The sequence below is a fragment of the Sinohyriopsis cumingii genome, chromosome 2 (assembly GCF_028554795.1).
Source record: "Sinohyriopsis cumingii isolate HCF-2022 chromosome 2, ASM2855479v2, whole genome shotgun sequence".
NCBI lineage: Eukaryota > Metazoa > Mollusca > Bivalvia > Unionida > Unionidae > Sinohyriopsis > Sinohyriopsis cumingii.
Window position 1 is genome coordinate 57,944,330 of NC_142962.1, and position 15,519 is coordinate 57,959,848.

Below are 15,519 nucleotides of genomic sequence, written 5' to 3' on the forward strand. Positions count from 1 at the left end.
TTAAAATTCAATTTAGGATGTCAGTATTCTTTATGAATTGTTATATTACATGGAGGTATTGTGCTTTCTTACAAGGTGAGGCAGTTTATGAATGGTATCAAGAACTACCTGGTGAAACATGGAGAAGGGGAACTTGAGGACATGATAGAACATGAGAGAAACAAGGTATATTCATAACATTGTAAATGTGTTAAAGTAACCAGATAGTGGGAGTAAGTAAAAGTTTCCAATTTCTTTTTCTTGTTTCAATTTGTACACCTGCAATTCTATGTGGCCTTTGTTTTCACAGCTGACAGGTGTAACAGATGCAAGATACTTTATATGTTTTTTTTATATGTACAGCAAACTTTGTTTATCCAAGTCCTTTCAGACAACATGCAGATAGTCGGGACCATGTTTAATGTGGGATTCACATATAAGCATCACAAATGGGAAACAAATTATGACCCAAATTGGTGCAGATGTTGTTCATTCAGAGAAGGAATTTGTAGTATTTCATCCATTTTTAATGCATAATCAACAGATCTCTGAATTTTTTATCAGATAATTTCCTTTTGTTATGGAATCTACAGGTGTTTCAATGTCATGTGAATTAAAGAACCACTGCTCACATTTTTTATGTCAAGCAATGGATTTGAATGATGGCATTCTGAATCAGTTTAGATGGAGAGCTCTTATTAAAAAATACATAAGATGTTAAATTAGGAGGCAGCAGTTGTAGATATGTGAGCATAAGTTTTTGCACAAATGACATCAAACCCTTTGATTATTCAAAAGGCAAAAATGGGTTAAAAAGTTACATGGGCTATATGACATCTTTTAACACTTTGAAAGGCTTTTGAGCAAAGAGATATGCAAACCATTCTGATGTTTGCAGAATTTTCACACAGTTTTAGTAAAAATTCAGTATTCCAAATTGTACAGGATACAAATTTTAGTTTTCCTCTTTAGTACTAACAGCTTACACATGGAATATAGTGTCTTTGTGTAGACAAAGACAACAATGTATAGAGCAAGAAACCAGTCCATTAGAGTGTAAATACTTGAAAACTAGCGACAAAGAAAGATGTAGATACCATCTGTACTCGCTTATAAGTTGAATCCAACTGCAAACTTCACAGACCCAGATCTCTCATCACATAATGTGATGCAGTTTGTTAGGTGTAATCAGTAGCACAAACAACACAGACCCTAATCTGTAAACATATTATGCTACGGCAGATCAGGATCTTTGCTGTTTACAGTTTGACTCGACTTATTGGCATGTATATACAGTAATTCACATGGAAAAATAGAGTTTATAACTAATGTTTTATTAAAATGTTGAAGTGATTTAGGATACTGGAATTGGAATGCTGGATGCACCATATATATTCTAACTTGACCTTAATTGGTGATGATCATGTACAATTAAGTATACAATGTTGGGAAGATGAAACATGCTGTAAAGAAGTTGTTAATTTTTAAAAACTTTAATATGTTTATATTCTCTACCAGCTGCCAAGATTTTTTTAAAAAATTGATGATAGGATTCCTGTGCAAGCTAATGAGTTGTCATGTCAGTCATGCATGGTAACAAGATATCGTTTTTCAATAAATATGGCAGAAATTAACCTTGAAGTTGATATATCTATTGAAATGCTTGAACTCAGGACAGTCAGTCAATTTCATCTTATACATGCATCTGAGTTTTTTTTGTTCGGAGGCCTACATGCATATAGGTCAGTGTAAGAGTTTTTGTACAGTGGAGTTCAGTAAGGGATAAATGTAGATGCTGTGAAATTACTTCAGAGGTGGTTAGTAGGAGAAAATAATGACCAAATACGAATCAGAAGGGAATAAAGGCTTATTACCCTTTAAATATATAAATCATGAAAGAAATAACTTCCTAACTTTCTTCTTTTTATGGATCGCTGCAAAGTAATCTTTAAATTGTAGTGTTTTGCAGACTGTATTTTTTAAAATCTAGTACAAATATTTGAGGTTTTTCTTCATACGTGTGCGTGTGTGTGTGTGTGTATGTGTGTGTGTTTATTTGTGTTGTGTGTTTGTATGTGTGTGTGTTTGTGTGTGTGTGTGTGTGTGTGTTTATTTGTGTTAGTGTGTTTGTATGTGTGTATGTATTTGTGTGTGTGTGTGTGTTTGTGTGTGTTTTTAACAAAATTTCAGCTAGACTGACTTAATCTTTCCAAGGTGAAAATGTTTGTTGGAATCTCCATTGATCAACAAAGGTACACATTTATTGAGATATATCCGTTTGACTGTATCTCTGTGTCAAGATCAGATTTCGCACAACACTGATGCCCTGTTGTATTATACTTTTTATAGTCCATACCGAAAGCAAATGATCACACTCACAACAAGTGTTTGCAGATTATTTGGGCTCAAGTCATCGAGTTATATTTTGTTACCCACATCAGGTTTGGTCCTCCATTTACTTATAGCAGGGTTTGGTCTCTCAGTTACTTACAGTAGGGTTTGTTGAAGAGACCAAACTGATGCATTTGTTTGGTAAAGATATCCTTTGTTAATATTTGGTAAATGTTTATAAGAAAAAGGGTAGTGGTATGGGGCTAATCCTCAGGATTTACTTTCTTCCCTTCAAAATATTATTCGTCTTAAATTTGGTATAGATATCATGCATGCATCACAAGTGTGAAGAGAATCGGTAGGTTGATTATGATATTAGAAAAGTGATTTGCAGGTGATATTAGTGATGTACACTAAGTTCTAGAAGAATATTGAAGAAAATTATACAAGTGGTTATCCAGCTGTTAACAGTGTCCTCTTTGAACAAAGGTCATTGCCACCAGAGTATGATTGTCAACATTGTTGAAAGTTTATGTTAAAGTTTGTCAGAAGTCATTGACAATGAGGCACAGTGTATTGTAACAGGGTTTGTAGGCATTATATAGCATTCTTTAAAATGTATGTCTTAAGAGAGATAAAAAGAGCAATTTTGGGTATTCAAACTTGTTAGCACAAATGCTTGCACATTTTCTCTGTTCCCTGTTTCAGCTGGCACCAAATGAGATTCTGAATATTGATGCCATTTTGGAGAGTGCCCTTCATGTCTGTGTCATCAAGCCTCTTAAACAACACATATACCAGCTTTTTGTCAAAGAATACAGCAGGTAACGTAACGTTGTTAATTTATTATCAATACAGTCAACTCTCATTACCATAATCATGCAGGTTGCAAGCAGTTTTATCATTTGTTTGAGCTTGCTATTGTATTGACTGAGGCCAGGGTAGGGGTGGGGGTGGCTAAAGTGGCTATCTTTCTTGTATGGTCATACATTTTCAGTAAGGACTAACACCTGCATCCTGGTCAGTGGATTTTAGGCCTTAGGGCTGTGGCTTTGTAATGGTCAGTTTAAATATGTAATTTGCATGTTTGTTACCAAAAATATAAATGATTGTTTAAAACTGAGTAGTGTTTATATTCATTCTGACTGATTTTTATTGTTACATAGATACTCTATACTGTCAGTTAGTCACTTACATATAAGTTGAGTCCAACTTGAAACTGTACAGACCTAGACCCAGATCTACCATCAAAAGATGTGCCAGCAGATCTGGGTCTACGCAGTGTAATAGGAGTAATCGTTAGAACAAACAACATAGACCCTGATCTGCCTGTACATTATGCAGTGGAAGATTAGGTCTATGTTGTCTGCAGTTGGACTCAACTTAAAATACAGTATTTACAGCATTCCAGTTATAACAAATGGCATTGTAATGTGAGCTGACTGTATCTTTCCTGTACCTTCAGCTTGCAATGGATATTTTCATATGTACAAATGTAATGCATGTCATACATTGAAAAATGTCAGCTATGAACTATGACTAATATTTTAGCTCTACTGGTCATAGACCAAAAGAGCTTATGGTCAGGTCTGTTGTCCATTGTCCATCTATCATCTGATGCCCATCCATCCATTATAAGTTTATTATTGCTACTCCTCCTAAGCTACTGGGAAGAGTGCCTTGAAATTTATACATACATTCATCCCATGGTCTAGTTGGTCTTAAATGAAAATGGTGTTGCTTGGAGATGTAGCATAGCCACCAGTTTGAAAATATTTTAATCGCTACTCGTCCTAAATGGATGGTCATATCAACATAGGGTTTTCACAGAAGTTGGTCCAAAATGAAAATGGTGCCAATCTGACATCTATTATTACCACCTTGGCAGCTATGTTGAAAATCTTGTTATTGCTACTACTCCTGAATGGATGGTGATATCAACATGGGATTTTCACTAAATACTTCTTTTGATGTCTCGTTGGTCCAGCATGAAAATAGTGCTTATCTGACATCCAATATGGCCACCACAGTACCATCTAGAAAATCTTATTATCACTGATCTTTCTGATCATCAACATGGGGTTCTCACTAAAATATTTTGTATGATATCTTGTTGGTCATAAATGTATATGGTGACAATCAGATGTCCAATAATGCCACCTCAGTGGCCGTCTTGAAAATCTTTTTAGTGCTACTCCTCCTGCATGGATGATGGTATCAGCATGGCATTTTCACTAAAATACTAAGTAAAATCTGACATAATATGGCCATCTTAAAATCTAGTCATCACAACTCAACTTGCACAGAAAGTCATTGACATGGGGTTTTCACCAGAAGACTTCTTAAAATGTTCAGTTGGTCCTAAAAAAGGAATGGTGCAGATCTGATGTTCAGCATGGCTGCCACACAGCAGTCATCTTGAAAATCTTACTATTGCTACTCCAGAATAGAAAGTCACATCTTGAAAATATTATCACTACTCCTCTCCAGATGGATGGCTATATCAATATGGGGTTTTCAGCAGTAGAGTTCTTATGATACCTTGTTGGTCCTAAATGAAAATGGTACCAGTCATACATTCAGTATGGCTGCCATGATGACTCACTACTTCTCCAGAATAAATGACCTTCATGACATGGTTGTTTTCACCAAAAGACTTCCAATGTTGTCCACTTCGTTCTAAATGAAAATGGTGCCTAGTTAACATCCAGTATATGAACCACAGCAGTTAATTTGAAAATCTTGCTATTGCTAAATAACATCAGAGATGGTTTTAAAACTTAGCAGTTAAAAGGAAGAAATGGTGTTGTCTTGCATTCCTGGAAATGGTGTTATCTTGCATTCCTGGAAACAGTGTTATCTTGCATTCCTGGAAGTGGTGTTATCTTGCATCATTCCCATCAAGGGACTCTTGTTTGTTAATCAGAACAAATTATGCAGTCTCAGTGATAACATTAATCGTAGTTAGACTATTTGTTAACAAGACCCACTGCTGATTTTAAACATTTTTGGTACCTATGGTTGTTTAGAAATGGATGTTTTCAAGTAAAAAATGCAGACTAATAGAAACTTAGTGTCACTTTAGTTGAGCATTTTAAGTTTTGGTGTCTTTTAACTTTAATAATCTTCAGTAAATGGAAATAATCTTAGATTATAAAACTACATATGTATAAAATAGACATGATATATTTCAGAGTTCTCAAGGCCTAAAATATTTCATGTTGAACATGTCATCAAGTCTGTGTAAGAAAAATGTAAAAACACTTTACAATTCATATTTGCGCATCTTTACAAGCCATTTTTCCTGATCTTTACAAGCTATATTTCCTGATCTTTACAAGCTATGTTTCCATGTTTCCTGATCTTTACAAGCCATGTTTCCATGTTTTCTGATCTTTAAAATACTTGTTTCCACATCTTTTAACAGAAATGGGAGTATTACATTGCTGTCCAAGAACATCAAGTATGCCAGGACAAAGACAGCAGAGGAGATTGGAATCAGGGTAATCACTATTAACGTTGTCAAAATCTCTTGTACAAAATTGTTAGCCATTTTCTAATGCATTTTTAACAAATCTCAAGAAATATTTATCAATATATTTCCCTGTGGAACCACATTGCAATGAGCAAAATCTACAATTAACTGTTGAAAAGTTTGATGGCACTGAGATGTATTATCTAAACGTTCCAGAATTTATGAGAGAAATGTCTGAAAAATCTAACAGATTTTTAAAAAATGTATAGTATATGCTGTATAAGTGTGCAGTATATGCTTTTTAAATGTATAGTATATGCTGTTAAAATATATAGTATATGCTGTGATGGTATACACATACATTTATGGGACATCAATTCACACATCATCAGAGCTTTCATCCTGGCCACTAATCGATTGAGGTGATTTCCTCATGGCGTAAACTTGTACAAGTTCTCTTGCCAAGGAAACATTCTTTTCTTCAGCAGATAATTCTATAAAATTTTCATGATGCTTTTAGTACAGTTCTGTTTTACCACATGTTACATGCTGGACTTGCAACCAGAAGTGTTCAGGTTTGATTCTTATGATTGGATCAGACCAGAGTGGCTTCCACATTTTGTCCCTGGGTAAGACATTTACGCAGTTGCTTGGCACAAAATAACTTTCATTTGTTAATATGCCATAAAATACCAAACATGCTGAGTTCTGTGCTGTTTTTGGCAGTTTCCCCCTTTATACACTGTATCACTTCATCAAATTATTTCCAAGGATGATTTCCATTAGAAATACCATAATGTGTTCTGATTAGATTTACTGCTACAAATTATATTATTTGACCCATTAGAAGGCATGTTACATTCATAAAATGTTGGGATAAAGTTCTCATTTTCATTCATTGGTGATTTATTTTGCAGCGTGGACTTTCTCCACCAGATGGCAGCACAATGGAGGTCATCAAGCACTATCTTGTAAATATGCAGAAGGCTTTTTCTCCACTCAAGAAGCTTGAAAATCTACTGGGAGCAACATCATCCATATATAAATGTGTAAGTGTGCAGTATATGCTTTTTAAATGTATAGTATATGCAGTGTAAGCATATAGTATATGCTGTTAAAATGTTTAGTGTATGCTGTGTAAGTGTGCAGTATATACTTTTTAAATGTATAGTATATGCTGTTAAAATGTATATGCTGTCTAAGTTGCAGTATATACTTTTTAAATGTATAGTATATGCTGTTAAAATGTATACTATATGCTAAGTGCAGTATATACTTTTTAAATGTATATTATATGCTGTTAAAATGTATAGTATATGCTGTGTAAGTGTACTGCATATGCTTTTTAAATGTATAGTATGTGCTGTGTAAGTGCAGTATATGCTTTTAAATGTATATTATATGCTGTTAAAATATATAGTATATGCTGTGTAAGTGTGCAGTATATGCTTTGTAAGTGTATAGTATATGCTGTGTAAATGTATGGTATATGCTATGTAAATGTATAGTATAAGCTGTGTAAATGTATAGTATGTGATGTGTAAATGTATAGTATATGCTGTGTAAATGTATAGTATATGCGATATAAATGTATAGTATAAGCTGTGTAAATGTATAGTATGTGATGTGTAAATGTATAGTATATGCTGTGCAAGTGTGCAGTATATGCTGTGTAAGTGTGCAGTATATGCTTTGTAAGTGTATGGTATATGCTGTGTAAATGTATAGTATAAGTTGTGTAAATGTATAGTATATGCTGTTTAAATGCAGACCTGCCAACCCTTACAATTTTGCCGTAAGTATTAGAAAAATAACCCTTAAAATTCGGACTTAAGGCCTGAAAGCAAAAACTACAGAAAAAAATATTTTTGCCAAAAAATCCAGATAAGTTCATCCATGTTTGATTTGGATCTGGGTTTCATATTAGAATTAGTGGAATTATTGAGGGAACCAGACTAACTTTACAGCAATATCTCAGACACTTTCAACTGCACATTATTTTTCATTTGAAGTGTCTACATGATCAAACTATTGATTAAAGAATTTTTTAAAAATGGCATCCAGCAAGCAATGCATGTTGAAGATGGAAGGGAAAATAAACCTCTTAAAAATTTGTAATACTCATCATAGAAGAATAAAACAGAATATTCAGATTCTTGTGAATAAAAACAGGAAGGGACACAATTACATTTATTGGACATTCAAGTAGGTCTCATGGTGGGAGATATGACTGCCATTGTCATGTGAAATGGAAAAAAATGCCAAGAATTTAATCATATTGAGAGATAGCAACAAGCCATTGAGCTGCATATGGTTTGGAACTGAAGTTTGTGCAACTGTTGTAGTGGTAAACAAGGTCTACATGTACTTTACAAACTTTCCAGGGGCTCCGAGTGGTGTAAAGTGCTCACTGTTGTGGATTATTGCCATCTCACCTCTGTCTGAGTGGTTTCGAGTCCCTTTTTCGGCCAATGTGGGTATGTGAGAAAGCTTGCCAGTAGCTTCTCGTGGGTCAGTGGTTCTTTCCGGGATTTTCCTGGGTTTTTCCTCCACCATTTCTACTGGCTGCCATGTATAGCCTATCTTGTGCTGAAAATGGCATTAAACTTTACAACAACAACAATAAACTTTTCAGTTGAGCGTAATATTTGCTGTTGCTGCATTTTCTTTTCACTGAACCTTTACATATGTTTTCCAGCTTTACAATAGCGATTTATGACATTTTCTTTTACCTTACTGAAAACTGTTCAGACTTACAGCAAAAGAATCAACTGCCTTGCTGAGATGGTCTCGTCAGTGTTGGAAGGTCTGTAAATGTACAGTACATGCTGTATAAGTTCTCCCAAGACTAGCTTATAGAGCTATGTATACACACACACACACACATGCACAGAGTATGTATATGTTACTTATCCCCATGGCAAAAACTGGTAAGTAAATGAATTTGAATTATATACTGAAGGTAAATTTAATTATTTTGATATTTAATATTTTACCCCTTTCTTTTCAACAGGTAATGAGCAAACCTCGTGTTGGAACAGCGTCTTCATCTTTTGGTGCTGATGGTAAGTTGCAGCAGGTTTAAAGTATTTTCAACCATTTGGAATTACCTCCCCTGATACACATGTAAGCAATCTTTGTAGTCAAGCTTCCATATTTATATTATTAAAATAAAACAGTTTGTATACTTCAAGCCACAGTATACTTGGCAATTTTATTGAATTACTTACTACTTACATTATGTCTTACTTGCCATAAAAATGTTCTGTATGCTATTGGATTTGTATTGCTGCAGAAAAAATGGTACAACATAGGTATTGCTTTTCAGAAAATGTTGTTGTTGTTGTTGTTGTTGGCTTAGGCACCCATGTTAACTTTTATGTATCTAACTCAGTTTCTCTGACATTCTTGTATGTACAGACAGGTCACAATGACCTACTTTTCATACTGCAGCATTTATGTGAACTCCTGAATTAACTCTCTTTTTTTACACTGTTGGATTTAGTCATGAAACTAGATGGATGTATTCATTTGAGATGGTCACTGTGACCAATTTTTCATGCTCCAGCAACTTTACAGTTTTTTTATGCTACAGTTGAGCAGGCAAGACATGGCATTCTATGGAATTCCTGTTCCAAGAATCTATTACTGTTTGACACTTCATGCTGAACGTGAGTTACACAATAAGTTCAAGGGAGGTAAATAGTCTTGATTCAGTACACTATTTTACTTGGTATCAGAGAGGGGAAAATGTAAAAACTATCAATTCCACACAGAATGAGAAATACAAAGATGCAAAGTCCAGAGAACTGTTCTAACATTCTGTTTTCAAACCAGTCAGCATATAGTACTATTGCTTTATTCTCAAGCTTTATGTTGTGACAAACTTGTCAACCTATAAGAGTTACTGCATCGATTACAAGGTATAATATGTTGCCACTCACTGAATCTTAATTCTGGGCAGCATTTATGTTCATTTCATATGAAAGAATGTATTCCTTACATTTTACTGTGTTTTTCAATTGCTTTTGTGAATACAAATACTATACTGAATCCCAGATGAGGTTGGTTTTTTGTGTGTGTAGCAACTGGTTTTGTGTAGGAACTAACACAGATCCTTAGTGAGTACAATATTTTTCATACAGCAAAATGTGTACCATTTCTTTCATGTTTAGGGCTGTTTCTTAATTCACATTTTTTCATGAAGGAGAGATTATTGTAGAGAAATCAATAGGTAGTGAAAAGCAGATACAGAACTTTATGTTTTACAAAGAAAAGCAAATGTCTGTACAAGATGTGGAGTGAACGTAAATTTTCGTTTTAACAAAATTTATTAGTGAAAATATAAAATGGAACAATTTTCCAAATACTGTGTAGACACAATTAAATCAAACAATTTTTACAAGCTTAAAAATTGCAAATTCAGTATGGAAAGTAAGTGTACAGAAATACTTATTATCTGTAAAGAATTCATTGATTGTCAGCTCTTTTAAAAAAATTTTAAAATGTTTGCAATTTACATGTAGTAAAATCTGTGAAAATTTGGTAATTCTAATAATATTTTATGATTCACTGTATAATTCTGTTCAATTTTAGCATGTTCTTTGATTTAAAAGAAACAACACGTTTTTTTTCCAGACTTTTTGCCAATACTGATTTACACTATAATCCAGTGTGGGAATGTCTCAATAGAGGTTGAGGCAGACTACATGTGGGGACTGCTGCACCCCTCCCTTCTAACAGGGGAGGGAGGATATTACCTGACATCCCTCAGTAGTGCCATACTTGTTCTGAAAAACTTCAGGCAGATGCATGAAAGTAAAGACCCCAGAGCTGAGGTTGGTTTTTTTTCAGATATTCTGTGCATGGTTTCCAAAATAATAACTTCTGTTTTTTATTCCAATACTAGATATTTTGCTTACCTGACTGCAAGTTCAGGGAAGCTTATGGTATGACCTTGTGTCCATTGTGTGCCATCTCATATCCCTCCATCAACAATTGCATGTTACCACTTGGAATCCATATTTCTGATTTATTTTCAATCAAACTTGGAATAGGGGTTTAGATAATCAAACTCCCTGACAAATTCATTAATGTGCAAATCTACGCATATTTAATGAGGTGATCTTGGATCTTCCTGGCTTAGCTTGTGTGACCAATCTGGGGTTCTATTTCTGATCTGATTTTGATGCAACTAAGAATAGATTCTTATATCATTAATATCTCAGATGAGTTCAGTAATAAGCGAAATTCATGCATATTAATTAGGTGATCTTGCATCCGATTGGCTGAGCTTATTACCAATCTGGAGGCTACATTTCTTTCTGAAACAACTGGAATATATGCTTATATCAGTACATTCTCAGATGAGTCTGATAATGAGTGAGATCCATGCATACAAATAAAGTGTTCTTGCATCTGATTGGCTAAGCTTCTTTCCCTTCTGGAAACCATATTTTTGGTAAAATCAGCTGATGTAAAGTTACGGAGATAGTTATCATAGCATGTGATTTTGCACTTAAATAAACCTGCTTAGTGAAACTGTCAACTGTTAAGTTACGTAATCCTTGTTAACAACATCAGGCCCTTTTATTTAAGCACTAAGCACATACAAATAAATTCAGTGGTTTTGAGATCAAAATCAATCATTTGTATTGTGTGTTGGATTGTGTGTGGGAATTTTAATGTAAGAAAATTTGTAAGGAAACAAATCATATTTTAAAACAATGACGTTTAATTAGATTTACTGTATTATTAGACTAGTTATTCTTAAATATTTATAAATTTGCCACATGCAGAAAGTGAGCCTTATGTACCAAGTTAATGCAGTAAAAACAATAAGGAAAAGAAAAATGAGAATATATTTGTTCCAGGGTCCTCTTCCCAGTATAAGTGACATGCAAGGTTTCCTGAAGATTGCTATTCCAGATGAACTGAAGGACAGCATAGAATGGAAAACTCTTCCAGTTAGACCTAATATGACCACAAAAGATGTCTGTAAGTATTACCAAGTCATTTCATGTACAAGTCAGAACCAACTGCAAACTACATAGACCCAGACCTACCATCACATAATGTGTTACTGATCTGGGCCTGTGAAGTTTGTTAGAAGTAATCTGTGGAATAAAAAACAGAGAACATTATTTGCTGTGTATTATTTGATAGGAAGTCAGGGTCTGGGATTGCAGTTGGACCTGTAAGCAGGTGTATGGAATTGGACCACAAATTCTTTTTTATATAACTTAATGTTAAGATACAAAACCATAAAATAAATTTCTTTATTAGATTGGCATACAAACCACACAAGCTTCCAATCACTAGAGTCATAGAATTGTTTTAAGTCTTAAACAAGTGTTTTGCAGCATTCCCCTTGCTAAACACAAAACTCCCAGGTCAGTATCGAATAATATGGTGAATAGCAGCTTCACACCAAGAGTCCATCTGGTATTTAGTCAGTGGGAAATTAAATACAGGATATCAAAATAAAAGTAAATGTTTTGCTGTCAACTATAGTACATAGATTGTTAAATTTAAAGTTAAATCCATTTACAAGCCAGTGGGTGCATCACAGAATATTTAGTACTCAATGATTTGTATTTCCCCAGTAATACAATAGTTCTCTGGCTGTAAAATACCTATTTAAAGCTTCATTAACTGGATCAGAAATATCCAGTTTTTTGTTACTACTTTTTTACTTATGAGATTTAAGTGGGACTTCACAAATATTCATTTTTTGTCTCTCATAGGCTACATAAAATTTGTACTAAATTACCAAGAAAATGTGCTTACCCAATACATTGTTTCCTTTTTATATGCATTCTCCAGTATGGTCTTTCCATATCAATTAACCAGTATTACGATAAATTGAAATAGACCCAGTTGTCTGGCCTACTTTTTTAATACTTTTGCAAGTTAGAAGTTACTTAACCTTTAATCTCGCACTATTTTCAGTTCTGCCAACCCTTAATATTAGCCTTTCTGAAATGTCCCCTAAACTGGAGACTTTTGGAGCAATAGCAAAAATTATGATCATTGTGATCAAATCTGGTGACTAGCTTATCTGCATTTGATCCATATCAAAGTTTCATATTAGATTCAGTGGAGTTCATCAGGGAACCAGTCTAACTTTACAGAAGTACCTCAGATGCTTTAAACTGACCATAGTTTTCATGTGATGCCTGCATTATCATGCTCTTGCTTATATATCATTTTCTAAAAATGATGTCTATTGAATAAAAACTTGTTGCTGACAAAAAACACGATAAACCTCTTCAAATGTCTCGACAATCAGCACACAAGTATAAAAATGAATATTCAGATTCTTCAGGAAAGAAAGCAACAGTAAAATTTATTGGACATCATATGTTGTTTTGAGCTTCATGGGGTTCAGAACTGCAGTTCTTGAGACTATACTAGAGGTAATTAAAATCCAAGTCTATTTTAGATACCTTTTTGTTGAACATAATGTTGGCCTTCACAGCATGAACCTTAGGTCACACTTTGGAAGTGTTTAAATTTATGTTTTCCAAGTCGACAATAGCAGTAGATGATATTGTGTAATACCTTCCTGAAAATTGGTCCCACGGGTGGAAAAATATAGACTGCATTACTGACAAAGTCTTATCAGGTTTGGCAGGTCTGTATTTTGGATCTTCATACATTGGTTTTGTCTGTTATACTTTATACTCTGACATCTGGTGTCCAAGGCACAATTCTCGTATATCCACTTTTGTTCAGCTGAGTCTAAGACTCATGTAGACTGAGCTGGGATGCATGAATGAAATGTAAAGGCAAGTGCCTTAGACCACTCAGTCACCCAGGGTCCTGGTTTGATTTGGCACTTTATAGCACAGTAATGCAAGTGCCAAAGCAACTGGAGTAAAGTGCCTTGCCAAAGGACACACCAGGGCAATCAACCTGGGATGATCTGATGGTGGGAATTGAAACTACACCCATTTGCATGCAAGTCTGGCAGATTGAGATACGGTACCACTGCTTCAGGTATTTGTGAGTACTTTTTTAACCTGCAGAATTACAAATACACTGAAGGTTTCCAAGACTAAAACTTCAGTATACCAAAATTCCATGAAGTTGAAATAGTTTCCTTGTCTTCAATTTCCCTTCTTTTAATTGCATTAATGTAACAAAAAAATATTTGATAGCTTTAACTGAGTCATTCATTCATGTTTTGTTTGTTTAGGATCAAGGTGCATTGTATAGTTTATAGCAGTGTTTTATCATCTTTACAGGTTCTATTATTGCCCATAAATTCAAGATCACCAATCCACAGGATTACAGCTTCTATATCCTTGAAAACAGAGAAGGTAAACATTTTCTTTTCATTTCCATAAGCTGATATGTGAGACCTTTTTTCTTTTGGGACATAGAATTTTGATTTCACCATGTTTAAGGTTAGGGAGCAAAGATTTCAAATTATTGAAATTATAAGTGTAAGCTGATAGCTATCTCATAAAGTAAATAACTGATTTTATCCGACAAAACTGCTGATTAACATTGAAATGAATTTGAAGAAAATTTGCAAGCCAACCACACTGCGTTTCTTTTATATGACATTGTCGTATCATAAGTGACATTAGGCAGTGATATTATATATGCATAATGTTGTATAGTGTCATATTGATGATGTCATGTGTTCAAAATGAATTTGACATGCTTCCCAAATTCCAAGAAAAAAAGTCTGTTATTCATGTAAGACATGGTGACATTTCAGTGGTATCAGAATACAGAATTAAAATTTTCAAAATTTGGTTGAATATTGATTTCAGAAACAGTGCCTGTCACCAGTGAAAGTTAAAGGAAATTTTGTTAAACACCTGGTTTGGAATTGATAACAGTGCCTGCTGTGAATTCACTGACTTTGCATTGTGTGTACCATTTTTTAATTTTTGTGTGGAAAATGTTCACTTTCACTGGTGCTTACTTTCTTTGATTGAGGAATGGGTCTATTTATATCCACAATAATGGGTCTATTCGTATCCACAGGAAAGGGTCTATTTATTTCCACAGGAGGATCGTTGTTCATTGAGTCTTTAAATTTGTCATTTTATCAACCACAATATACACAAAATTGTTTCCATATGAACAATGGTGAATTCACAATATTGGGAAGAACAATACCCAAGTATAACCTTTGACAATAATTAATAAAAGATTCCCCATTTGTGTAAATGATTTAGACATTAGAAATTTTGTGAATGATGTAGGCTTCTTGAGTCTCTGACATGAAGCTTAAATGAAAGAGTTGGCTCTTTATAATATACCCATGTTCTTGGGAAAGATTATTTTTCTTACATAACAAAAATCTTTTTTGTTTCTTCTGGGAAAAGTTCTCTTTCTGGTGAAAAGTTCCTTTCACTAAGAGTCTCATCTTAACCAACTGGGCTAGGTAAATAAAGCTTGACAGTAGCTTTCTATGGATAGCTAGTTCTTCCTGGGTTCTTCCTCCACCCAGTATACTACATTCATAGCCTATCACGTGCTGAAAAATGATGTTAAGCCTACAGAAAAGTCCTGTTATTAAGAAATAGCAGGATGCAAGTAGGATTGACTTGAAGGCAAGATTCATGATACATGAAGTAATGAACCAGGTTGCACATATGCTTCCTTTTGAAAAGAGATGTGTCAATTCACATGGTACAAATTTTCATGAATTTTATGGTTGCTATGATCACATCCTTAAGGCCCAATGAACAATAATCAATCTGTGAAGACAG

The 15,519-nt window shown here is 34.2% G+C and overlaps 1 protein-coding gene across 6 annotated transcripts in view; it reads left to right on the forward strand.

Annotated features, from left to right (window-relative positions):
- LOC149804938 (uncharacterized) overlaps positions 1–15,519 on the forward strand; it is a 210,103-nt gene that overhangs the window by 184,031 nt on the left and 10,553 nt on the right. For all 6 annotated transcript variants that reach the window (XR_016417271.1, XR_016417275.1, XM_089945993.1 and 3 more), the window contains 8 exons: positions 76–165; positions 3,019–3,134; positions 5,738–5,813; positions 6,703–6,834; positions 8,799–8,850; positions 10,424–10,623; positions 11,659–11,782; positions 14,035–14,109. Coding sequence is in view for 4 of the 6 variants with exons in the window: in XM_089945993.1 (XP_089802119.1) it covers positions 76–165; positions 3,019–3,134; positions 5,738–5,813; positions 6,703–6,834; positions 8,799–8,850; positions 10,424–10,623; positions 11,659–11,782; positions 14,035–14,109 (865 nt within the window). In the remaining 2 variants the exon portion in view is untranslated. The remainder of the gene's footprint in view (positions 1–75; positions 166–3,018; positions 3,135–5,737; positions 5,814–6,702; positions 6,835–8,798; positions 8,851–10,423; positions 10,624–11,658; positions 11,783–14,034; positions 14,110–15,519) is intronic.